This window comes from Marmota monax, unplaced genomic scaffold, assembly GCF_021218885.2.
Source record: "Marmota monax isolate L192 unplaced genomic scaffold, Marmota_monax_Labrador192_F-V1.1 WCK01_AAM20220418_F8-fsc00814, whole genome shotgun sequence".
NCBI classification, from domain to species: domain Eukaryota; kingdom Metazoa; phylum Chordata; class Mammalia; order Rodentia; family Sciuridae; genus Marmota; species Marmota monax.
This window is the reverse complement of record NW_026693415.1, coordinates 80697-108463: the sequence shown is the minus strand read 5'-3', so window position 1 is coordinate 108463 and position 27767 is coordinate 80697. Positions and strand designations below refer to the sequence as shown.

General features: G+C 42.1%; 1 protein-coding gene across 1 annotated transcript; it reads right to left on the bottom strand.

Moving 5' to 3' along the window:
• Positions 1-6913: 6913 nt before the first annotated feature.
• LOC131424659 (KAT8 regulatory NSL complex subunit 3-like) lies at positions 6914-27421 on the bottom strand. The gene is given in 17 exon segments (XM_058583378.1): positions 6914-7293; positions 7296-7377; positions 7548-7745; positions 8136-8199; positions 13452-13619; positions 13754-13827; position 14703; positions 14852-14922; positions 15048-15149; positions 15380-15473; positions 15475-15494; positions 15720-15851; positions 17862-18047; positions 18174-18277; positions 22197-22368; positions 27231-27358; positions 27361-27421. Coding segments are annotated over 17 exon segments (1758 nt in total). The 5' UTR covers positions 27386-27421; the 3' UTR covers positions 6914-7156.
• Between the last annotated feature and the right edge of the window lie 346 nt (positions 27422-27767).

Here is a 27767-nt window from a genome sequence, read left to right as displayed (position 1 = left end):
TTCTTTAGAATAAATAATTGATAGTTTTCACAGAGGAGAAAAAGTAAGAAAATATGAACCTGAACTTTGACGGGGTTGGGGAAAGCACTGGGGGATGAGCATTCTGAATCTCAGCTGGTAGCATAAATGGATATGATATTCTCTTGCAAGAAAACAATGCTTTGCAGGAATGGGGAATGAGAACAGTAACTAAAATACGTATGGTTATTGCTAAGTCATGCATACATGACATGCTAAATCATATTTTTTTTTTTGACTAGAAATTCCATTTCTAGGGAAAACAGTAATAGTCCTAACTTTATCAATATTATTCACAATCAGAGATATTAGGGGCAACCCAAGTATCCAACTGTATGAGACTGGATAAACTGGTGGACATATACTTGATTATATAGATTGTATAGCAAAGGGAATACTGAATAGATCACAGGCAGATGAATTCTGCAAAATCCACAAATGTCCCTTCTAGTTTACATGGTTCCTCTTCTGTTTCTTTATCTGTAAAATGCATATGAAAAAAAAGTCTTGCCTAATAAGGTCATAGAGGTATCTAATGAAGACTGTATCACTGTGGCTAGGACATGGTGGATATTTCTTGAATGGGAATTGCTATAAAGAGTTATGAAAAACCAAATGTTAAAGCAGAAGGGAGAAAGTCAAATGCTACTGTATGGTGAAACAACATAGTATTCCCTTCCTCTCTCCTTCCTCTACTGGTCTTCTGTTTATTAATTTATTAGTTTTCAAACTGGTGTTTTATAGATGTACATAAAGTTGAAATTCACTGTTGTATATTCATATATAAATATAATTCAGTCCATTTCATTCCACAATGCCTCCCTTTCTCTATCCCTCCTCCTTCCTCTGACAATCTTTTTCCACTCCACTGATGGCCCATCCACTATCACAGGCTTTCCTCTGCTTTGATCAACCTATTTCACTCTAGCTTCCCCATATGAGAGAAGCATTTAACCTTTCACCTTCTGAATCTGGTTGTTTTCCATTTCCATCCATTTATCAGCAAGTGCCACAACAGGCAGCTGGTGTGGTGACCTTCTTGTGGGCCTCATGTGGCAAGTCAGTCTGCAGCCTGCCACCCTTCCTGTGCCAGGACCTGGAATAGCAGAGAGCAACGAGGGCATCGGTGTTGCCTGAGGTGTTGGGCTCCCAGGGAATGTTGTCTGCTTCTGGGTGGTGGTGGCCATGCATATACTGGGTGAGACAATTTGTGGGGACCCAAGCACAGGCTGTGGCAGGACAGGGCTGGGGAGAGGGAAATGCATGCTTTTCAGCAGGAACAGGTGGAATGGAGCGCCTGGGGCTACACACCTAGTCCTGACACTCCCTCTCTTTCTCAGAGCCCACAGCCAGCCTGTGTCCCACAGCCATACTAGCGGTCCTTAATGAGGAGGCTGTGCCTGAGCCTGAGGGTTAGTGGACTACCCAAACCCCAGCACCCATCCATGGAGTGAGGTGTGAGTAAGCCCAAGACCTGATTGCTCAGACATCAAGTCTTTCTGGCCCCTGGGCCAGGTCTTCCACAGAATTTGGCCCAAAAAACACGATTCTACCTGCTAGAGGCCTAGAAGTTGTGCCTTCTAGAGCAATGGCATGCTTTATGAGTGACAGTGCTCTTGTTAGAGCATCATCATGAGCTATGCTTTTGATGTAGAAAACAAGTCCACGTTCATTGTAAGACTTTTCCAAATAGAAATAAGATTAAGGGATAAAGATGTTTTTCTAATGTTACCAGGGATTGACCCTAGGGGCACTTAACCACTAAGCCATATCCCCAGCCATTTTTTATTTTGACACAGGGTCTTGCTAAGCTGCTTAATGCCTCATTAAATTGCTTAGACTGATGTTGAATTTGAATCCTACTGCCTCAGCCTCCTGAGCCACTGGGATTACAGGTATGGATCACTGTCTAGCTAAGAAAAAATTCTTTTCAACCATCAACTCTTGGTGGATTCCTTCCACTATTTTTATCATAGGTGTGCATACATGTGCAGATGAAGAAGTGCTGGACTTTGTTTTCCTTTTATGAAAATTTGAATTTCATGATCTATATCCCCTTTTTACTCTTAGGGGCATGTTTCATGTGTCCCTCTGAATCCTGAAACAATGGGTAGCCCTATATACTTGGTTTTTTCCTACACATGCCTATGAAGAAGTTGAATTTATGAACTTAGTAAGAGATTAACGTTTACAAATAATAAAATAGGACAAGTAGATGGTATAGTGTAGCACCAATCATTTAAAACTGTCTTTTTTCTGGAAGTTTCCATTTAATATTTTCAGGCCACAGGTAACCATGGGATGCAAAATTAGGCTATGGGAGGACAACTATATGTATTACAGTTTCCTTCCTAGAATTTTCACATGAGGTCATATTCAGAAGACAGCACACTTCTCAGCCCTGTGATCAGATCATGAGCAGTGGCCAATCCCTTGCCTCCCATGAACCCCTCTATATGTTCTCTTCTTTCCAAATCACACTGGGACAAGTGCATCATCTGCTTTCACCATGTTGCCGGCACATGTCTTGACTCCTGTGGCCACTCACACTTCTGCAGCTCTTGCACCCAGTGGATCTTCAGGGACACTGCTATGTGTCCTGTGTGTCACTCATATGAAGGCAACAGCCACACTGTGATCACCAAGATCTGGGGATAGCTCATAAGAGAGGCTCCCAAGTTAGCAGATTGGATCTATTTCTGCAGAGGAAGCAGATGCAGCCATGCCTTCATCATGGCCAAAGGTCATGGAGCCTGGCCAGCAGCAAGTAGGACAGAGGGAGGAAGGGGGCTGGTGGTCATTGTACTACTCTTTCTTCAGTGGAAGTCTGGACTGGGGCCATTGTAGCAATGAGAAACCTTTCTGCCCATACCAGGATAGACCCCTCTTGCTTTGGTGTGTACAGAGGGGGTAGCCTGATTTCTCATTTTACAGCCACGGTTGTTAAATCTGACCTGCAGACCTAGGGTGTTGAAGACCTGGAGCAGAGAGCTATGTCATTAGAACTTACTGGGTCATCTCCCTCAACTCCCCCCAAAAGTGATCTTTGGTTATCTCTCAGGGTGCTTGTGAGGTTGTGATGAGATTATATGGCATAGATGATTCCTCATTTGAAAATGTGCTGTAGTTATGATTTGCTTAACAATTCTGAAATACCATAATAAAGTATGTCTTCTATCACTTTTTTGATAATGACTATGTTCTTTTTTTGCTCAGTGGGAAGAGTTCAAGTTCTAGACTTGTCAGGATGCCAGGGCATTTGGTGACCTGCCAACCTGCCCTCCCTGGACCACCCTTGACTTGTAGTGGACTGCATGGGCTAAAGGCACCTAGGCCCGTGTGTTGGCTCTACTGAGCTGAGCATGTATAGTGGATGGTCAAATAGCACCAGCCCACAAGTCTCAGCCAGACTTAATCTAGCAATCGTGAGTTTTGGTGCACTGCCTGGAAGCTCTGGCCCTAGCAGGGCAGGAGTAACCTGTGAGCCACTTCAGCAGGTGAGTATCAGGGGAAACCATATCTATGACTTTACTCTTGTTCTTTTCTCTGTGACTGCCTCTAAAGGGTCATTTCCTGGGTAAGGGGGCTATAAAATAGGACGATAAAACTTATTATGCTCAAAAATTATAATGATGGACACCACCATCATTGGCTTCTGTGCCACCCCATCACCAGCTGGAGAGTCAGGATGTTGAGATGGGTAACATCAGAGTATCCTGCACTCTGAAGAAGGATTTCTCTCTGCCACCCATGGTGTTCTAACCTTGAGGACATGACTTGACCTTTATGAGCTTCAATTTATCTGTAAAGTAGAAATAGGATGATATTCTTGCTGTTAAGTTTCAAGGAACTATGCAACTTCGATCTTCAAAGTGCTCAAAATGTGGCATCTCCCAAGGGAAGGGGCCTAGAGAACAAGCCAGGCACCAGGGTTTAAGGTGAGTCCTGTCTTCCCACTGGCTTTTTCCAAAGGTACCCATCCCACCCCAATTTGGAGTGATTCATAAAGATGTGTGTATGCGTGTATATATGTGTGTGTGGGAGAGAGAGAGAGAGAGAGAGAGAGAGAGAGAGAGAGAGAGAGAGAGAGAGAGAGAGTTTATGCTGGGTATCAAGATCTACAGTAGTGTCCTAGATTCAAACCCCATTATCCAAAAAAAAAAAAAAAAAAAAAAAAAGAAAGAAAGTAAAGGAAAGACAAAGAAAGAAAAAAAACTCCAGGGGTAGAAAGAAAAGATTGAGGTGTAAACTCCTTAGAAAGCTCCATCCCCCAAAATATTGTCTGTAACTGGGCTCTATGACACACACCTGTAATCACAACTTGGGAGGCTGAAGGAGGAGGATCACAAGTTCAAGATGAGCCTCAGAAACTTAGCAAGGCCTTAAGCAACTTAGTGAGATACAGTATCAATTTCAATTATGACTGGGAATGTTGTTCAGTGGTAATTCCCCTGGGTTCAATCGCCAGTACCAAGGAGATTGGTACAGTTCCCTGATAAAACATCATTAACAGTATGTTGTTATTTAGCCCAACATGGAGCTCTCTCCATGGAAAAGCCCCCACACCTAGGACATTATTAATCCTATTTGGGGATCTCTGCATGGAAAATTCCTATCGCCAGGATGTTTGTCAGTCTCAATAAGCTTCAATTGCTTAACATCACAACTGTCTAAATACACTGATACCAGCTGGAGCAAACAAAGTGCTGGCCATGAATTTAAACAGATGATTAAGGAGGTAAGATGTTGAGAGCCACAGTGGAGTCAGAATGGCCCCTGGAATTTTGCCAGAAGTAATGGTTGAGAGGCGAGCCATTAAGATGATGCTGGATTGATTCAATTGTATATTAGACCTTTACTGTCCAGTAATAGTATGGCTCTTGCTGCATCCAGCACCGGATACTTTGGAGTTCCTGTTGAGTTCTTGGTTCCAAGAGTGAGTGCGCACAGCCCGGGGGGAGGGAGTTCCGGTTGGTGTGGTGTGACCTGGAAGAAAGCCACGTGGGTGGCATACATGGGAGTTCAGAAATAAAGTTTGTTCCTGCTTGAGTGCCTTGTGATTTGTGCCCAGCCAGACTGCGGCAGTAAGATATTCAAAGAATACTTTGAAAATTCTAATATATTTCTAGGGATCCAAAAATCTATGATATGCTCAAGAAAGACCAAGGAAGGTTCCCAATCTCTTGCTGACCTTGAGGCAATCTCTTGCTTGACCTATAGGCAGGAAGTAAGGACCAAGAAAGAGTTGTAAACTGCCAGGGGACTGAAGGTAAACTCCTTGAAAATGGGTGAAAGTTTGCTAGGTAAAGGGGCTTAGGAAATCTTTGTCCAAGCATTATGAATCACTAACTGAAGAAAGATTTCATTTAGCTGCATGTTACAGGAAATATAGACTATAGAATCATCCCAGGAATGTCACTAAAACAAACAGCAACAACAACAACAAACCTTGGAGGACAGAATTTTTACTTTTCAGAATTGCCAAATAATGTTTCTAAAAAGTAAATTTTTAAAGCATAAAATATATAAAGAAAGAGAAAAGTTGCACAAATAATTAGCCACCAGAAACTGTCTTTGAGGGAACTCAGATGATGGGATTTCCTAGACAAGACTTTAAGTTAGCTACTATAAATATGTTCAAAGAATAAAAGAGGCTAGGAGCATAGCTCAGAAGTAGAGCTTGTGCTTAGCATAGAAGTTCCTTGGTTCAATTCTCAAGACAAAAAGTAAAAGGAAATCCTGTGGAAAGAATTTTTTAAAAGTATGTTAATGATATCTCACCAAGTAGAGAAAGACAGAAAATACTAAAAAATAGAAATTCTAGAGTTGAAAACTAAAATACATGAAATAAAAAATCCACTGAAAGACTCAACAATGCATTTGATCTGGCAGAAGAAAGGGTTAATGTACTGGAAGATATTAGAATAGAGATTATGCAGTCTAACAAATAGAAAGAAAAAAGGAACAAACCCTCAGAGACTTATGAGTTATCACTGAGTCCACCAGTATACATGTAATGGAAATGCCAGGAGAAGAGATAGACAAAAAGTTTGTTAGTCATATTTCTGCTGCTGTGATAAAATATCTGAGATAAACAATTTTAAAGGAGGAAAGGTTTATTTTGGACCACAAATTTCAAAGTTTCCAGTCTATAGTCACTTGATTTCACCCTTTTGGGATCTGTCATGAGGCAGAACATCAAGGTGCAGGAGCATATGTCAGAGGAGGATGCTCATGTCGTGGTGGCCAGGTAGCAGAAAGAGGATGGGATCAAGGACAATATATCCTCTTTGTGAACACACCCACAGTAACCTTTCCCCAATAAGTTTCCACCTCCAAAGTCTCCATGGCCTCTGGATAGCCCATTAAGTTTTGAATCCATCCATGAATTAATCTATTCATGAGGTAAATGCTCTCATGATTCAATCCCCCCACCCAATGTTTCTCCCCTCTGAACACTGCTGCTTGGAGATCAAGCCTTCAACGAATTATTGGTGGGCATCTAAGACCCAAATCATGACAAAGGAAATATTTTTAAATTGTAAAAGTCCAAACTTTCTTATTTCAATGAAAGAGATTAACCTATACATACAAGAAACTCAACAAAATGTAAGTAGGAAAAACTTGAAAGTTAATCCTATTTCTAATGTCCCACTCTGCCTCCTCCTTAATTAGGATAGATGGGCTCCATACTGAGACACACTATAGTCAGAAATTAAAAACCAAGATGATCTGAAAGACAGAAACAAGAATTTACCACATATTAGGGAACCTCAAGAGCAGCTGACTTTTCAGATTATACACTGCAAGTATTAAAGGAAAAGACTACAAATTATTTTTTGGTGGAGTACTGGGGATTTAACTCAAGGGCACTTTTGTGGTTGTTTCACCTGGTGTTTTCCTCCTTCTCTCCTACTGGATCTTTCATTGTGGCTCTTGCTCTGCTGCTCCTTTGTGTGCTGTGCCCGCTGCCTTTGGTTGATTCCTTGCCTGTGTCCTCCCCACCTCTGCCTCCCCATTTGCTTCCTGGAAGCTGCAGGCACAACAGCCACTCATTGCAACCTAATTCTGCCTGGACAGGAAGGTGGGAAAGGAGCCTCTCGTATCCTCCTGGACAAAGCTGCAGACCCAGTGCTTTCTAAATGCCATGTGAAACCACTGCAGTAGAAAGAACTTGAGAGAGGCCACTGGTCCCTGAGCCTATACCCTGGGCTGGTTTGTGGGTCAGCATAGATTTTTTCCACTGCACATCTCTCTTGGGCATCTGGGAGCACCTGTTCTTGACTTCTGAGCAGAGGTCATTGTGGGCATGATGGTCATGGAATAGGAGGTGTGGCTACTGGACACTCTGGAAAGATCCTCAAGAGTGAGAAGGCCAAGAGATGAGTCAAGCCTGCCTGGGTTTGACCACAGTCAGCAGGAGCCCCTAGAGCCTCCTCAGAGGAACTCACAGGCATCCCCAGAAGGTTGGAGAGCCCACTGTGAGGTCCTCACAACCAGTAAGAGTGCTCCCTCCCCACCCACTCTACCTCTGAGCGCAAGGGTGAGGAGGGCAGCATGGCAGCTGGGGAAGCAGATTGACTGCCCCACTCAAGGACTTCAAATGCCAAGTCTCTGCAGGCCACATCATGAGGCTTCTTCTTCTCAGCATCCTGATGCCAAGGCTCACAGCCCATGAGACCATTACAGCAAGTAAGCACTCCCATCAGGAAGTCCACAATCTCATCCTAGTACAAAAAGAAGCCAGGCAGATGGGTCCTCCACCTGACAACAGGAACCACCAGACAGTGTGAAGCTAATGTGACTCCTCCATTGCTTCTGTTTCAGGTGTGCTGCTGCTGCTCCCCATCTCACAGTGCCTGCAACAAAACCCAGCCTTCCAAACAGCCAGGTGCCTCTGTACAGACCCTCCACCCTTCTCCCACAGACCCTCTCTCTTACTGGTTCACCCTCCTTTCAGGTTGCCACTCTCTTTTGCTTATGATTTAGGCCTATCAGAAGCCCTCTTGGATACTCCCACACCATTCAGCAAGCTGCTGCCAACAAGACTGAACCTCAATGGCAAAAGAAGAGGGCCTTGCTGAGAGAAACATGAGACAAATGAGACAAGTGTTCACCTGAATACATCTGTCCACCATCCTTTGAGACAACACTTCTGATTTCTTCTTTGCCTTGCTTATTCTAAGAGACAGAAAGAAGAAAACTCTTATAAAATATTCCATAGCATCCTATGAAAATAAGAAAGGATTTTTCACCTGTCATTCTCTGCACAAATGAAACAGCATTTATTAGCCCTTGGGCAGGTGATGCAACCTTTCTTGAGCCTGTTTTCACATTGCAAAAAGGGAGAATCATAATACCTCATTCAGGTAGTCATGGGATTGTGCCGCAGTCTGGCTGGGCACAATCAGGAGCCACTTGTCAAAAGAAACTAACTTTATTTTTAGAACCACACACGCCAAACAAAACAGCCTCTCAGGAAAAACCCTCAGAGCCTCAACTGCCACCACCGGCTTCCCACAAGCCTCTCTCTCCCACACAAGCTTCTCTCCACCTCCCACAATCCTCCTGCTCTTGAGGCCGATTGGCTGGGTCACATGGGCGGAGCCAAAAAAGTCCCCCAATGAGCAGCTCCGTGGTCTGAAAGGGCAGGGAAACAGCCCAATGAGCATCACCGCAGAGGAGCCAATCAGCTAGATGTTGCTGGGGCCGAGGAGCCAATCAGCTAGATGTTGCTGGGGCCGCTGTGAGCCAATCATCAGCCGGCAGCTGGAAGTTTGCTGGCAGCTGGAAGTTTGCTGGGGCCCCTTTGGCTGTGGCTCTCAACACCTTTGGGAAGAGGTCCTTTCACCCCTGTGGGAATGATTTGAACTCCCATCTCTGGAGTTAGTACTGTTCTGGCGGAGGCGCAGATGTCCAACCCTGCGCTCCCTCTGGTTTGTCTGATGAGGGATCTGATGGACAATGTGTCCTGGGCACTACCCTGATGGGGTTGCTGGGTTCCTCCAGTGCTCCGTATATTTGTGGTTTTGGGCCCCGGAGCATTGGGCCCCCCTGTCCATTTTTTGGCAATGGAGCCCGATGCCTTTCTCCACAATATCGTGGATAAACACCTGGTCCTTGTTCGTTTTTTGATAATGGAGTACCCTCTATGGTGGTTTGAGAACGGCATTCATTAGCCCAATGTCTCCCTCTATGGCATGGTGGGCAAATACCTGGTATTCTACTCCTTTGATACCTAGTTTTGTTAAACCCTCCTCCAATGGGGCAATTCCTTTTAAAATGTCCTGTTTGTTCACAATTGTAGCATGTTCTTGGCCTGGCATCTAAAGCCTGTTTTACTGCAGCTGCCACAATTTGCCCTTGTTCATTAATGTCTCTGGCATCTAAAGCCTGTTTTACTGCAGCTGCCATGACTTGCTCTTGTTCATTAATGTCTCTACATAATTTAATATATGTGTTTAAATCTTCATGTTTCCATGGTCTAATGATATCTCTGCACCAACGATTCGCTTGCTCATAAGCCAGGTGTTTTAGTAATGGCATTGCTTGTTCTGTATTCCCAAAAACTCTGGTAGCTGTTTGAATAAGCCTATCTACAAATTCAGCATAAGGTTCATTAGCTCCTTGTATTACCTTAGATAATTGACCTTGTAAACCTCCATGTCCTTGTAAAGTCTTCCATGCCTTAATTGCATCTGCAGCAATTTGTGCGTATATGCCAGGATCATATGCAATTTGTTGCTGCTGATCCTCATAAGGTCCCTTTCCTAACAACATATCTAGATTTCTCTGAAGATAACCAGCTGCTGCATTTCGCCTAGCCGTCTCCTTGCAAAATTCCTCATTGGCAACCTTCCATAACAGGTATTGTCCTCCATTTAGCACAGCTTTACACATATTAGCCCAATCTGCTGGCGTCATGTTCAAGTTGTTAATGGATTCGACCATGCTTACAGTGAAGGGTGCTTGAGGACCATAGGTTGTTACAGCCTCTTTTAGCTGCTTCACTGTTTTGAAATTTAAAACTTGGTAAAATCGCTGCCCTCCTGCCTCAAATACAGGGCATGTTAATATTTGAGATCTTGTCTCAGGATCCCAACTATCAACTGCGGGGGTTGGGGGCCTCCCAGCATATGGAGGTGGCGCTGTTGGTTGGACACTTACGTCCTCTGGTGATAGAAAGGTGTTAGTAGCAGTCTCCTGTTGTAACTTTCCCCCTGATGGCTTTTTCTGTTTTACACTTTCTTTCTCTGTCTGACTAGCTTGAGAGGCCTTCTCTTTTACTTGAATCTTTTCCTCTGTCTGACTAACTTGAGAGACCTTCTCTTTTACTTGAATCATTATGTCTTCTTCTTCCTCTACCATTGTCTGAACTGAAGGCTTTCGACTAAGCAAACAAGATCTGAACGTCCACAATGGCAATGTGCCAACTGGCAGAGTCCCTGGGCTTTTCTTTTCTATTCTTTTTAAATCTTCACCATGATGGTTCCATTGTGATATATTTAACAACTCCTCCTTAAAAAGCCATGGGCTACATTTTTGTATTGTATCAACGTATGCCCTGATTGTTCTTGATTTTACTGAGATGCCTCCTTCCTCTAACAATTTACTTAACACTCTTTCAGTTTGTTTTTTTACTAATTTCTGATCCCATATTTCTACTATAATACAACCCAACAAGATAACGCCTAACAAAACTGAAACTGAGTGAAACAAAATTGGAACAACACAAAATCATTATAATAGCCTCCTGAAATGTCCATCCGTCCTCTCTCCCTATCTGTTCCTCAGATGTGAGCGGTTTTTCTTCCATCTTACACATCTCCAGGGACAGGCAACTTAAAACAAAAGTGAAACAAAATAACAAAAGAAGAATCTTAAAATGGCTACCCATCCTCTCGCCCTGCCCTCAGGGGCGAGCAGTTCACTTACCCTCAGTCGCTCCCCGTGCGAGCCACCAAATGCCGCAGTCTGGCTGGGCACAATCAGGAGCCACTTGTCAAAAGAAACTAACTTTATTTTTAGAACCACACACACCAAACAAAACAGCCTCTCAGGAAAAACCCTCAGAGCCTCAACTGCCACCACCGGCTTCCCACAAGCCTCTCTCTCCCACACAAGCTTCTCTCCACCCCCACAATCCTCCTGCTCTTGAGGCCGATTGGCTGGGTCACATGGGCGGAGCCAAAAAAGTCCCCCAATGAGCAGCTCCGTGGTCTGAAAGGGCAGGGAAACAGCCCAATGAGCATCACCGCAGAGGAGCCAATCAGCTAGATGTTGCTGGGGCCGAGGAGCCAATCAGCTAGATGTTGCTGGGGCCGCTGTGAGCCAATCATCAGCCGGCAGCTGGAAGTTTGCTGGCAGCTGGAAGTTTGCTAGGGCCCCTTTGGCTGTGGCTCTCAAGAGGATTGAACAAAACAATCCATGTGGAAAATTAAGCATGGTGCCTGCTTCATCCCCTCCACAAATACCACACCTCAGTCTGAACAGATGAGTCCATCTGGACTGCTAGGCCTCACTGAGAGGTCACTTGGCCCAGCCTCCAACCCTGAGGTTAATAGTTTAGCAGATGTAAGGGGGGGTCCTAGGCTAGTTGTACGGGATAAGAGAAAATGACCATAGTTGATTGGATTCCTACTTTGAAAGCTAGCCTTAAAACCCCCGGCTTCTGATTGGGAATCCTGACAAAGAGAAAATCAGGTCCCAACATTCAGATGAAGACAGTGAGTGCCCAAATTTCTAAGAAAAGGGGACATTATTAGTGTTATCTGTCCAACACTCTCAGCACCATGCACCCAGGTATGCAGCAACTCCTGTAATCCCAACTACTGAGGAGACAGAGCCTTAAGATTGAAAGTCTGAGATCTAGCTCAGCAAATTAGTGATACCCTACATCAAGATCAAAAATTAAAAGTGCTGGAGATACAGCTAAGTTGTGGAGCATCCCTGGGTTCAATCCCCAGTACTGCAAAATAAAAAAAAATAAAAAAAATGAGGCAAATGTTTAAGGATCCCACAAGGTAACTCTGAGGAACAGTAGTCCTAACTCCCTCTACTCCCTACAGCAAATCATGTCTTTCTCATGTAGATGAGAATATCTGAATTACTAAGAAAAGCAATGTCAATAAAAGCCACACCTTCATTTTCAGTATATTCCATGTCAACATAACTAAAGCTGTCTGCACTCCAGCATCATAAGAAAAGAACAGCCATCTCATTCCAAATTTCAGCTGTGTTTGTACTCCAAAATACATCAAAAAAAGTTTTCATACAAATAATATCTACATTCATTCATCCTCAACAGGGCATATAATCCTCAACAGGGCATTTAAAAATGCAAACTCCAGTGAAAGTACATTGACAAAAGCATATTTTACAGTGTCCCAAGGATCCTTCTCCCTATTAAAAAGGGAAATCAATGATTTTATTGTGGAGAACACTGAAGAAGCCACCTTAACCACATGAGCAAGGGATTATCAGTGGTGATAAGACAAACCAACAGGAATACTGTTATGGGAATCAATGAGAAAAGTCAAGAAGCATTTCTGCCAAAAACACATGTCTTCAATATAACCATGAAGAAAATGTCAAAAACCTAAACTGGGGGACAGTCTATAAAATAAATGGCCAGTCATTTTTGAAAGTGTCAAGATCATAGTATGGTGGGGTACACTGGTAAACCCATCAATTCAGGAGGCTGAGGCAACAAGGTTGAGTCCAGTCTGGGTAACTTAGAGAGTCCTTGTCTCAAAATAAAAAAAAAAAATGTGGTGTGATGGCACCCACCTTTAATGCCATTGGCTTGGGAGGCTGAGGCAGGGGGATCTAAAATTAAATGTGAGCCTCAACAACTTAGCAAGTCCCTAAGCAATTCAGTGAGACCATGTCAAAATTTTTTTTAAAAGGGGTGGGGGGCTGGAGATGTGGCTCAGTGATAATGTGTGCCTGGGTTAAATACCCACTACCAAAAATCAAATAAACTAAACTAAATAAAGACCAAAAAGGGCAAAGGTATAGCTCAGTGGTAGATTACCTCTTGGCTCAGTCCCCAGTTTCATGGGGTAGGGATGGGGAGACTGAGGAAAGATGGCAACCATAGCCACATGGAATCCTGGATTGAGTCCAGGGCCAGAAATGAACATTTGGGAGACAACTGATGAAATCTGAGTCTACAGATTAGCTAATGCCACCATAGTGATGTTCATTTCCTGACTTTGAGAATTATCCTCCATTTATATAATATGCCAACATTTGAAAAATCCAGGTTAGAGGTATATGGATTTTTCTTGTACCCAATTTTGCGACATTTTTTATAGATATAAAATTAACTAAAAAATAACTGCTTACTGTTACCTGATTAAGCAGATTAGCCTACAGTTACAGCAGTACCATACAGCATTCCTCCAACACTCTGACAACCCCAGGAGGACCTTACCCATATGAGATCATCATCAGCTCCCCCAATGATCACCAAGCTGTTTTCCACACAGATCTTCTCCCAGAAGTCCTCCATGGCCTCAGGGTGACACTTCAGGGAATTCTGACCAATAACAAAGAGGACTGGAGTCTTCATATCAAAGAGGGGATCATCCACATCATATAAGGGGTATAGGGTTAGATCTGGCCAGTTCACAATCATGCAGAACTGACCCAGCATGTATGAGGATGTGTTCCTGATGCCCCTGCCCCCACTGTCAATGACCTCTGCCACCAGCTTCACCTTACTCTTACCCCCCGGGGGCCATACACAGTGAACAGAGGAAACCCAAGGCAGACAACAGCAGTGACATATTCCATGATTGACACCTTTGGACAATGGCACAGTCTGTCTGCAGGAAGGTGACTTCAGTGTACCTCAGCCTACCCAGTGTCCAGGGGATTGGCAGACCCAACAGCCATTCCCTCCTCCCCTTCCTCTGTCCTAACACAAGGTGTGCTCTCCCATGACAGCTACCATGAAGGGAAGTCAGGTCCTCAGATGGCACAGGATGGGAGGTTTCTTACTTCAACCTTGTCAACCTGCTAGGCCGAGACATCATCACTTTTCTCCACCAAGAGTTCATAAAATGGTAAAGGCATTGCCTTTCTCCCTTAAGTAGAATAGAATCTCTCTGCTCCAGACATCCCAGATTTGGTGGAACAGCTGCTGATTTCACGTCCCTGGGAGCAGGAGTCAGGTGGATGTGGTCTTCCTCTCTGGGCTCTAGGTATCTACTCCACTAGACTGGACAGCACTGGGGCTCTGGACATGTCAGGGGCACTTACAAAAACTAGTGGACACACAATTAAGACACAGGAAAAACTCCTCAATATCTTATAGAGGGACAGAATATGAACATGACATGAAATTCCAGAGCTATTGATTTGTGCCTATGAGATTTATTTTTTCAGTTGGGCAAATTAAATGGTACTTAAATGTGGGAAAAAAAGTAATTCAGGAGTTATTTTTGTTTGTTTGTTTTTTGAAATGCTGATTGATGTACATAAATAAAAGATAATATATAGGGATTTCCTTCAAATTAACCTGAGTGAGAAAGGAAGCAGGAAGGGGAAAGATGAAGCAAGCCTGCCATGAGTTGGTTATAGGTAAAGTTGAGCAAGGGGCCCTGTGGTGTACTTACTAGCTTCTCTCTACTTTGGGTCCTGCTGAAAAATTTCCATAATAAAGTGAAAAAAAAAACACTAAAGTTTGTTTTCTACAGTTTAAAATGCAATCATCAGGTAAGCATCTAGCACTGGGCTTGAAACACAAGTCAAGGCCTTGATGGCCATCATAAGCAAGCAGTACTGTCCCCCAAGACACCTCCAAATAAGACAGAAACCACTTAGCTGACAGGCCACCAAAGCTCCCATGTTCCAGCCAATCAAAATGATGGGTTTGTGTGGGAAATGGCGGTGAATCTTCAGAGGAAGGGAAAGAAGATAGTCAGAAGGAGGCTGCAGACAGGAATAAACACCCCAGCACACTGGGTGTACCAGGGTCACCAGGGGTGTGCCAGGGTCGCCCAAGACAGGGTCATTCTCACCTCCAAAACTTTGCTTCTCACTGCCCTGATAATATGCTCAAGACACTGCAGAAGGCCCACTCCACTGCCATTTTTTGGCAGATGGGTGGCGACAGGGATGACCTAAAGGAAGGAAGGGTGCCATGCCAAAGTGCTAGGTTCAAATCTCTCCATTCTACTTAACCTACTCTGAATCCCTCAACCTTGCAGCAAGTGGTATCTGAACACCAATTAAGAGTCATGGGATGCTCTACATTTCATGTTCATCCATTTTTACACCCTCCTGTGTTTCTTCTCTTCCATCCTCCTAGATCTTATTCCCATGTGGAGACATCCTCTTGCCCCCAACAAACCTTGCCTAAGCAGCACAGCTGAGATTTCCAGAAGCCGTGGCCGCGTGAGGTGGGGAATGCAGAGTTAGAGGGGCCTGAGGAGGTGATAAAAATCAGGAAAGCCAGGGAGTTTCCTCTGCAAAGAGAAAATCCCACCTGGTGAGTGAGAGGCTCATCTGCAACCATCAGGAGTGGCTTTTATGGCTGCTCACCCAACCCATGACCCATTGCTTACAGAACTATGTTAGGCACTAATAAACAAGTGGTTAATGGAAAAGGTTACACCTTCCTCCAGCCAGGGCTACAGGCTACGAGTCAGAACATCTCACTGCCACACTTAAGCCTGAGCCCCTCAACTTACTGGCTTGTCATGAAGAAGCACCCCTGCAGCAGGGTCCCAGGACCTTTTCAGCAGCAGCGACAAGGCCTCAGTTCCTTTGGCCCCAGTCTTTGTGTTGAGTGACACAAGCATGCGGTCAATCAAGGTTGGGATCTAGAAAGACAAAGTTTGAGATGCTTCAGTGTGTAGTAAAGGTACAAATAAGTGGCTGCATGAAAAAGCCCCCAGCATGCAAGGACAGTGTGTATGCTCCTTTTGAAATCAATCTGGTGAAACGCATCTGGATCCTAAGTTTATCCCCATCACTGTACCAAACGATTTCACTAGAGAACCTTCTAAAAGGAATTATATCAATCCAGGTATGGTGGAACACACCTGTATTCCCAGCACCTTGAGAGGTAGAGGCAGGAGGATTGCGAGTTCAAACCAGCCTCAGCAAATGAGTGAGGCCCTAAGCAACTGAGCAAGGAGAACCTGTCTCAAAAATTTAAAAAGGCCTGATGTGGCTCAGTGGTTAAGTGTCCCTTGGTTCAATTCCTGGTTCCAAAACAAGAAATTATATCAAAAATAATCTATACCCAGTGACATATTATCTGTTAATAACAATCAAAATACATAAACAATCTAAAGGTATCTGTTAGGGAGCAGTTAAATAATTTATCCACCTGACTGAATATCTAGGATTATTTTCTATTTTTTGGTACCATTGATTGAACTCAGGGATGCATAAAGACAGAAACACATCACCAATTTTTATTTTTTATTTTTATATTGTCTTACTGAAGTTACTTGAAGCCTCAATAGTTGCTTGAGGCTGGCTTTGAACTCACAATCCTCCTTTTTCAGCCTCCCAAGCTGCTGGGATTACATGTGTGTACCACCATGCCCACCATGGGTTAATTTCAAATACATACTAGACAATATACAACCCACAGAAATAATTAGCACCAGGCATGGTGGCCATGCTGCAATCACAGTGATGTGAAGGATGATAAGTTTGAGGCCAGCCTGAGCTGTGAGACTCTGTCTCAAAATGTAAATAAATAAAATGCAGGTCAGTGATACAGCATCCTTTGGTTCAATCCCTAGTACTGAGAGACAGAGAGAGACAGAAAGAGACAGAGAAAGCAAGGAACAAAAGAATTTTGCTAAAATTCTACATGTAAAACAAAATATATAAAACAAAATATATACAGCACTATATAAAAGGCTGTATGATGATATGAACATGCCAAATGTTCATAGAATTCCTGTGGAACTATGCATGACTTTTTCCTTATGTATTTCTGCATTTTCTAAAATTTCTAGTGACTATCTGCTAAAAAGAAAATATAAATATATATATATATATATATATATATAATTTTTTTAAAATTGCTTTTTCTGGGCTGGTATTTTGGCTCAGTGGCATAGCACTTGCCTTGCACATATGAGGCCCTGGGTTCAATCCTGAGGACTCCATAAAAACAAATAAACAAAATAAAGAAATTGTATCCTTATATAAATAAGAAAATTTAAATAAACCCTGCATTTTCTTCTAAAGTACAGCCTTCAAGTGTGGCTTGTTAATGAAGCCTACTATTATGTTCTAAAAACATATCCAACAATAGTGTATATATCATGAATTATACCATGTCCTGTTCTTTTACTGTCCACCAAAGATGTGACCTTGCAGATGTATAAATATGAGTTTCAAATACACTGATGCTTATACTCCAAATGAGTATCTGTGTGAATTCCACACTGCCCACAGAGGTCAAAGTGATCTCAGGGAAAGGAAAAGGTTTTTACATGTTAGAGATCCTTTTCAGAAAGAAAGAAAAAAGGTTTTTAAAGATTGGAGAATGAAAAGTATCAAGGTCTGATGGAGGTTGTTAGACTTCAGAGGGAGTAGGAAAATAAAATCCAGTAATGACATAAGCCAGGGGCTGTCAGGCCATGAGTCCTCTGGATTTCAGGCCCTGCACCTCATTATGGAGATGGCACAAAGACATTACACCAGATCAAATGTAAAAACAAGACCTTGTCTCCTATTTTTATTAGCATACCTGCTAGCCATGCCCTCCAAACTGACCACGTAAAGACTTTACCTAACCCCATGTCTGAATGCATCACAGGGACTGGTGGCCCGCAGCACAGGGCAGACACCAACCATAGCCTTACCCTCCCTTTCAGTGTCTGCAAAGCATCCATGTAGGCAGCCAGCATGGGCAGACTCAAGGTCTCCATCAGGGTCGTGTGCAGCCACTGGATCATCTTGGTGTCCCAACTCTCACTGGCCAGGGCCTGCCGCACCCACCTTGCACACTTGTCCACAGCTACATGATGCAGCACTGGCTCATTACAAGCCTGAAAAATACAAGAAGAAGGAACAACAGTTCCACATAGTTAGCAAATAGGAGGTAGGTAGAAATCAGTCAGTCATAGAGGCCTGAACTAAGAAGAGCCCACATTGGCAGATTTCTGATTTCTTACCCTTTCGTTGGCCAAGCGGGCAAGTTGGTCAGACTGCAGGGCTTTGAGGATCTTGTTGAATAGTGTGTTCTGGGCCACTGTCCAGTCAGTCCTAAAGGGGATATCTGAGAAATTAAGGACATACCCTAGGGACACTCCTCATGTATGCACAACATTTAAGGAAAACTCTGTAATCTTTTTTGATCCCCTTCTGAAAGCATATAACTTGACACAAGATTCTGTTCCCAATCCTGGCAATGAATCATCTCAGCACACATTTGTATATTCTCACCTACAAGTCAATACCAGTCAAAGATGAATTCTTTTAGTGCTACCAAAGCTAATTATATATATAATAGCTAAAATACACTAGCAAATGAAGATAGGGTACCAGTGTATAGAGAAATTTGAATTTCATAGTTTGTACATTTCACAAAACCTGAAACAGCAAAGCATTTCAGTATACCAAAACCTTAGACTATGATAAGAATTCTACTTAAACTAGCTTTAAAAAAATATGACAGATATGTGACTATTCTCCTGGTCTCAATTCTACCCTACAGTAATTTCTCTCCCTTTTCCATGCTTCTTAATTTTTCCTATATGCCACAAAATTTGTAAACTTATGTCCTATATAAGTTAACATTTTGTTATCCCAGTATATGACACCACTATACACATGACCAGCTGCTTACTGACAACTTTTTCTGTCCTCCAAATCAGCAGTAAACTGCAATCAGGAATCTACTCTACAGTTCTTAACCCCACATCAATGAATCCAGACGGAACTGTGGATCCTGTTAACCTGCCCATCAACCCACTCCTGGCAATCTGAATTAGGTACTCTAATTCAGACTAGGAAGCCTCCTAAAGATATGAAAACAAAGGCAATAGAAGAAAACCAATCAGAGCCAAGTACAGTGGTACACACCTGTAATCCCAGCAGCTCGGGAAGCTGAGATAGGAGGATTGTGAGTTCAAAGCCAGCCTCAGCAACAGTGAGGCACTAAATAACTTTTGACACCATATTTCTAAATAAAAAAATAATAATAGATCTGGAGATGTGGCTTAGTGGTCAAATTCAATTCCCAGGACCAAAACAAAACAGAACAAAACAAAACAAAAAAACCCACAAAAATACCACCTCAGTAATATTTGTTTACTGACTCTCCCTGTCATTAGGAAAAAAACTACTCAATATTTTTTTTAAACATAAGTGATTGCTAGGCCCAAACAAGATTTATATCAAGGTAGTGTTTCTTATCAGTAAAAATAAAGTCAAAAAATAGGGCTGAGATAACCACTAGCAAGGTAGAAAATAGTAATCAATCTACCTAGCCATATACCTATTTCAGATTCAGGTCTTTCTAAGAATGAAATAAGAAAATATCTAAAAAACCTAGAAGACCAAAAAAAAAGGAAGATAAATGTAGCTATATGAAAATTCCAAACCTCTGTAAAAGGGAATAAGAATTATAAAGTTAAATCATTGTGGGAAAATGCAACTGCATTGAAATAAGAAAGATACTCCAGAGATGGGTGTTGTGGCACCACACCTGTAATCCCAGCAGCTCGAGAGGCTGAGGCAGGAGGATCATGAGTTCAAAGCTAGCCACAGCAATGGTGTTGTGACCAGCATCTCCCTAAATAAAATACAAAATAGGGCTGGGGATATGACTCAGTGCTTTACTGCCCCTGAGTTCAATCCCTAGTACAAAAAAAAGTAAGAAACAAAGATACCCCAGAGTCCAATGTGGTGACACCTGTACTCCCAGCATTAGGGAGGCTGAGTGAGTCAGGAGGATCTAAAGATCAAAGTCAGCCTTAGCAACATAGGAAGACCTGTCGCAAATAAAAAAACAATAGCCCTGCTTAGGGGGGTTAAAACTCCAGAACAAAAAAGGCTCCAGAAAATTAATACAATAAGAAGTAAAAGCATTCGGGCTGGGGCCATAGCTTAGTGACAGAGCACTTGCCTAGCATGTGTGAGGCACCAGGTTTTCCTTAGCACAACATAACAAAAAACAAATAAAAATAAAGTCATGCTGTCAATCTACAATTACAAAAATTCTTTTAAAAAAGAGTAAAGTATTAAGCTGGGTGTGGTGGTTCATGCCTGTAATCCCAGTAGCTTGGGAGGCTGAGGCAGGAGGATCGTGAGTTCAAAGCCAGCTTCATCAAAAGCGAAGTGCTAAGCAGCCACTTTGTCAAACAGCCTGGCAGTTTCTCAGAAGTTAAGTACAGAGTTCATATACATATGATCCAGCAATTCCATTCCTAGGTACTTCACACATACATTCACACAAAAACCTGTACACAGGGCCTGCTGAGGTAGCTCAGTAGAGCGCTTCGCTAGCATGCACAAGGTCCTGGTTTCAATCCCCAGCAAAACACACACACACACACACACACAATTGTACACAAATGTTCACAGCATCATTTTCATAACAGCCAAAGCAGAAACAACCTAAATGCCCATCAGTGATCAGTGGACAAATAAAATATGGATTATCTAATCAATGGAATGTCAGTCAACAGAAAGGAGTGATGAAACATGGCCTAGTAAGCATGACCCTTGGAAACATTCCACCAAGCACAAGCCAAAGCCACCCACCATGGAGAACATACAGTTCACAATCCCATATACTCAAGTCCAGAAGAGGCAAATCTATGTCAAAGAGTGCACTGGTGGCTCCCAGGGACCAATGAAGTCAGGAGGAATGGTGATTGACGGATAATAGGAATAGAGTTTCTTATTGAGGTGATGAAATAGTTCATCAAACTCACTAGGGTGTTGGGGGCATAACTCTGAATTTACACTAAAAAGCACTGGCAGTACACATAAACTGGTGAATTACAGGGTGTGTAAATAAACCTCAATAAAGTTGTTATATAAAGAGGAAATGTTGGGGCTGGGGATGTGGCTCAAGCGGTAGCACACTCGCCTGGCATGCGTGCGGCCCGGGTTCGATCCTCAGCACCACATGCAAACAAAGATGTTGTGTCCGCTAATAACTAAAAAATAAATATTAAAATATTCTCTCTCTCTCTCTCTCTCTCTCTCTCTCTCTCTCTTAAAAAAATAAAAGGGAAATGTTTGCTAAACAGAAAAATGGAGGAATGCTGATTCTGTTGGAGGCAGGGGCAGGGAAACAAAACTAGCCAGCAAATCCAGGAAAATGAATGTAAGTATCCCTCAAAACCAGAGATTGCAAATCTTTGTTTGTATATTTTTTGTTTGAGAATAGTGGGGATTATACCTGAGAGCTCATGCCTGCAGGGACATACTCTAGTACTGAGTTGTACTCTCAACACTTTATTTTAAATTTTAGGACAGAGTCTAATTAGCACGATGCTGACCTCAAACATGTAGACCTCCTGTCTCAACCTCCCTAATAGCTCATATTACAGACATGCCACCACACCCAGTTTTAAATCTATTTTTAAAGCCACTCAAAATATCTCTTGGATTTTCATGTGATTCTAAAACATTTACACTCTACTAGCTATAGACCACAAAAATGTAAAATCATACAATGTACATTTAATTTTCGGTAGTCTGGGTGAGCCCTATATTGTAACCCAAGCTACAGAACTAGCCACACCCATCAAATTAAATTATTTTTTTATTTCACAAACTTTTTTAAAGAGAGGATTCTTAGCTAGGCACAGTAGTGCACACCTGTAATTCAGCAGTTCAGGAGGATCACAAATTTGAGGCAAGTTTCAGCAACATGAACCATGTTGCCCAGGTTAGAGTCAAACTCCTGGGCTCAAGCAATCCTGCAGGGATTATGCTGAGCTCTGAAAACACACTCTGCCTATATGCCTACTGTATGCCAGGCAATGCCATAGGGAGGCTGAGATGGCAGAGATGCAGGCCCTACTCTCAATGAGCTCATAGCACAGCAAGCTGACAGTTATGAGGCAGAGTTAGGAGAAAATTCCCATTTATGTAGCTATAATAAATGTCTCCTTAAAGAGGATGATACAAAATAATTATAGGATGGTGACATTAACCCATCCCTCTGAGGAGTGGCCTACTATTGACATGCTCCTCCCAGTGCTCTGGTGGAGGAGGGGCATCTGCATCAGGCCTGGCAAAGATGATGTGTTGTTCACACTCATTCATCATGCAGCACACCTTCTGGTTGTCATAGAGTTGCATGGGAGACGACATGACCATCTCCACATCTATTGGGACATCTGATTCTATGTAAACAGGTGAGGAAATGAGACAAGCCTACAAATACTGCAAACAACACCATGGTTAACAATCACCTGGTTACCAAAAAATGTCTCTTTAACATAGTCTGATTTATATTGCATAAGCACATTATAGCCACAAAAATTTTTGATCCTAAGTCATCTTTTTCACATTTTTCTAGATCTCTTCCCTCTCTGTGGTATGTGCTGAAAGAATATAAAACCAGCTAAAAGTTTAAAAAGTGGCCAATAGCTTTTATAAAGAAAGATATATTCCTTAAGCAAATAATTAATTACATAAAGGTAATTATTATTACAAATACAGAAGCTATAAGCCACATGCGACTACCTAAATAAATTGAAATTAAATAGTGTCAATAAATTTAAAATCCAGTTCCTAATCACACGAGACACGTTTCTAATGCTCAGCAGACTGGCCACCAGATCAGACCACACAGGATTACAGCATTTCTATAACTGCAGAGTTCTGTTGAATAGCTCTGGTCTAGAGTTTTAAATGATTCATTAGTAAATCAACTTGTACTTAACTATATGATTGTAAAAGTCTGATTATCTAGGATCAACTGTTATGCAGACAGCTTCTATCTACTCATTTTGTGCAGTGCCTACAACTAAAATGAATATAAATGGATCATTGAAGGATCTTTCATATTTTAAAATGATGCTAATAGAATTTTAGTACCATGGGGATCCTTCCCCAACACTTTAGGTACACTGTACAATCTTTGTTGCCTGAAATACCATGCAAATCAATTGGGTCTACTAGCTATCTCCTTAACACCATATTAAATTTTTGACCTCGATGATCTCACTGCACCCATTCCCAATGACTGGAATAATCACATCATTGTTAAATGAAGTGAATAACTGTGCAGCAGATTTGGTAGTGGGAATAAGAGCTGATTATCTTCTCAGATCAGAAACTGAGTGAACACTTTGTGGACATGTGCACCTACAAGACTACTCTTGATTTTGGCATCTCAAACCTATACTCCCTAAGTCTTCCCAATTCATGGTACCATCCAGCTACTCAAGCCAAAGATCTAAGAAGGATCCTATTTGAACCTTTTCCTTTATACTGTTCCCATCCCTTTCCAGACTATCATGATGTCTAGCTCATCTCAAGCTACTGCAGAGGCCTCACCGCTGGTATTCTTAACCCACTCTTGTCCTATAATCTACTTTTTAAAAATCCAAAGTGATCCTCTAAAAATACAAACTGGATCCCTAGCTTAAAATTCTCCAATGACTTCATACTACTCACAATAAACTGAGATTTCTTCTGCCAACCTTTCTCTACCTCCTACTTACAACCCACCTGCCAGCATATTCCAGCCACAATGGCCTAAAATTATTTCCTGCAATATGCCAAATTCCAATTTTCAGGGTCTATGTATGGCACCAGGGTTTATATGAGGAAATAATTTTCTAACTACCAACAAAATGAACTCTACAGAACCTCACTTTAAGAAAAAACTGTCACAAAGTCTGGTGTGGTGGGACACAACTGTAATTCCAACTGCTAGTGTAGCTGAGGCAGGAGAATTAAAATTTCAAGCCAAACCACAGCAACTCAGGAAGACCCTGTCACAAAATTTTTAAAAATTATGAGAGATGTACCTCAGTGCTTACCTAGCATACACAAGGCTCTGGGTTCAATCCTCAGAACCTCAAAAATAAAGTAATATAACAGGGCTGGGGCTGAAGCTCAGCAGTAGCAACCTTGCCTGGCATATGTGAGGCACTGGGTTCAGTTCTCAGCACTGTATATAAATAAATACAATAAAGGTCTATCAACAACTAAAAAAAAGAAAAAAAAAGAATTAAAAAATAATATAATGGGGTATGAATCCAGGAGTTTCAATGTCAGCAAGAAGCTTTACATAACAAAAAGGAAAAGATTTCAAATGCTTTTTACAGGAGCTTTTCAGTTATGCCTTAGGAGAGAGGCATCAAGCTTGCACATTTAGCACAGTGGTCCATGTCTATAGACAGCCCCAGGAGGGTCACTGGGGTGCAGGATTTGCAGACTAACCTGGGCAACATAGAATTACTCCCTTTCATTGAAACGAAAACAAAAACAAACCAAAAAGTACAAAAGACAACCTGAATCAAATGTTAAGGAGGCCAGGAACCGTGGTGCATGCATATAATCCTTGGAGCTCCTGAGGTTGCGGCAGAAGGATAACAACCTTAAATCCAGCCTCAGCAAATTACCAAGGCCCTACACAACTTAGAAAAACCTGTCTCTAAATAAAATTTTTTTAAAAAATGGGCTGAGGATGTGGTTCAGTGGTGGAGTGCCCCTGGTTCAATGCCCAGTACCAAAAACAACAACAACAACAACAAAGATTATGCTAGATATTCCCTAAAGTCACAGGTCCTATGTCTTATACAACAAAAATTTCTAACATCATTGGGAAATGAATCACAAACCACAATTCTATGTGCATTTAAAACACATCATGGGTTGCTATGTTTGGAGCCCTGAGTTCAATCCCCAACACTGCAAAATAAAAGGAAAAAAAAATTAAAAAACACGTCATGGTCCCTCTAATTCTTTAAGAATCAAAGGTGCGGTGAAGTAGAATCTAAAGAGGCAAAATACAAGATTTCTATCTCCAAACGAACTAAAGCCTTTGCTTAAGGAAAGATTGAAATTAGGTAAAATTATAACCAGTGTCCAAGAGATTAGGATGTCTGTGTTTCTATCTTTTCTCAGGAAAAATATTCAGTGCAAATGTTGACACTGAGGCCTGATATTTGTATATGCTCAACAGAAATGCGCAAATTAATCATCCAACCTTCCCATATAAGTACCCACCAATCATCCCTCCAAAAATCCACTCTAATCCCCACTTGCCCAGTTCCAGCAATAGTAACCTTTAAGAAAGAATCCCAAACTCACATGGTGTTCTGGTGCTGCCTCAGGGGAGTGACAAAGAGCATGCAGTTGGGGTGGACACTACTGGCATTGGGTGAGCACTCCATGGCTTTGCATAGCTATGGTCCAGAAAAAAACAACAGGTCCTCTGGAGGAGGAAGGGCGTCTGCCTGAAGCCTGGCAAGTGTGACATGTCATTTGTACTCATTCATAACACTGTACACCTTGTTGTCATAGAGTGGTATGGGAGTCAACATGACCATCTCCACATCTATTGGGACATCTCATTCACTGTAAACAGGTGAGGAAATGGGACAAGCCCCACACATACTGCATACAACACCATGGCTAATAATCATCTAGTTACCAATAAATGTCTTTTATATTGCATAAGTACCTTATCACCACAAAAAAATTATCCTAATTCATCTTTCTCATATTTCTCTCTAGATCTCTGCCCTTTCTGTGGTACATGCTGAAGGAAATAAAATCATTTAAAATGATATTAAAAAGTGACCAACAGCTTTGTTAAGAAAGACAAATAATACTGGTCACAGTGGTCCATGCCTGTAATCCCAGCAGCTCGGGAGGCTAAGGCAGGATAATCACAATTTCATAGCCAACCTCAGCAAAAGTGAAAAACTAAGCAACTCAATGAGACTGTGTCTCTAAATAAAATACAAAATGAAGCTAGGGATGTGGCTTAGTAATTGCATGCTCCTGAATTCAATCCCTGGTTACCAAAAAAAAGAAACAAAAAGACTCAATAGTGGGTGTGAAGTGGAATCTAAAGAGGAAAAACACAAGATCTCTAGCTCCCAAAAAAACTAAATCCTATGTTTAAGGAAAGATTAAAATTAGATAAAATAAAAACCAGTCTCCAAAATACTATAATTAAGGGCATCATTTGATCATCAGAGTAGTACATATCAACAAATCTCAAAATGTAAGAAATAAGACAGCCTTAAAGTTCAAAACAATTGCCAACAGGTTTATTTAAGCCAATGTAATTGTATCTCCTATCAAATAATAATATCATGAAAGCTGCTTGCCATATAATACAGATTGGCTGAAAATATTAGACTAAGAAGGTTTTAGATTAACCTATGGGTGGAAGTTCTGTCACATTGGGAAAGCAATGTCTTGGGAATTTGCTCCTAACATTTATGTATGAGGTCAGCAAATGCAAAATGACTGTTGTTGTAACTGTCAAGCAAACCACAGCACTACACCAAAGTGACACAGGTCTAACCCTGCATGGCAATTATTTAGTAATATATTCATTTATTTATATATAGTACTGGGTATTCAACCCAGGGACCCTTACCATTGAGCTACAATCCAGCCCTTTTTATGTTGAGGCAGGTTCTCCCTAAATTGTGGAGGTTGGCATTGAAATTGCTACCTCCCAAATTGCTGGGATTACAGGCATGTGAAATCATACATGGCCTGTGTGGCAATCTTTTTTTTTTTTCTGTTACCAGGCATTGAACCCAGCAGGTACTTAACCTCTGAGCAATATCTCCAGTCCATTTTTTATGCTTTCTTTAAGGTCTTGCTATGTCGCGGAGGCTGGCTTTAGACTCACAATCCTCCTTCCTCAGCATCAAGAGCCACTGGGATTACAGGCACATGCTAACATGTCCTGCTGTATGTGGCAATCTTAAAATCAAGATCTCAGCATTTATTTTCATCAATTTAATCCTTTTCAATTTCTTTTTCCCTACATAAGGCTTATTTAAGTAAACACCCTTGTCTATTTTCCTTTACATGTCTTGCTTTTCTAACTTAGGAGAAATCTTCAATGCAAATGTCCACATTTAGGCCTGATATTTGTATGTGCTCATCACAGTTGCCAAATTAACATTCAACCTTCCCACACAGCACCCTCCCAGTCATCCCCATGAAAGTACTTACTTCCCAGTTCTAGAAGTAGTAGCCTTTAGGAAAGAAACCCAAACTCACATGGTATCCTGGTGCTGCTTCAGGGGAGTAACAAAGGTCATGCAGGTGGGGTGGGCACTACTGGCATCTGGTTTGGCATTCCATGGCTTGGCATAGCTGTGGTCCAGAAAAACTGGGTCCCACTCTCTGAAATCTGGAAGAGCACTGAGGTGCCCATGGGACAAGCTGAATTCTAGAAGTTCCTCTGCCCACCCCTGTGGGTCCTCTCAGTAAAGCAGCAGTAACTCAAGGCATGGATATCTGCATCCCAGTCACCTGCAGCAAAAAGTTTCCGTTCAAGTCAATTGGAATATTCTAAATTTCTCCAAACATAGACTATCTAATGGGAGTCAACATGACCTGCTACAGATCCTACTGCCCATATATTGTACAGAACATCTTTGCCCATGCAGGGAGGGCTCCTGACATCCCAGAACCACCAGCAAAAGAGTGATGGTGCCAGGACATCCTCCATACTCCATCTCCACAGAAAACTAGAGCACTGACTGCCTCCATGGTTCACCAAGACTTGCCCTGGACTGACACTGAACTTACTGGGC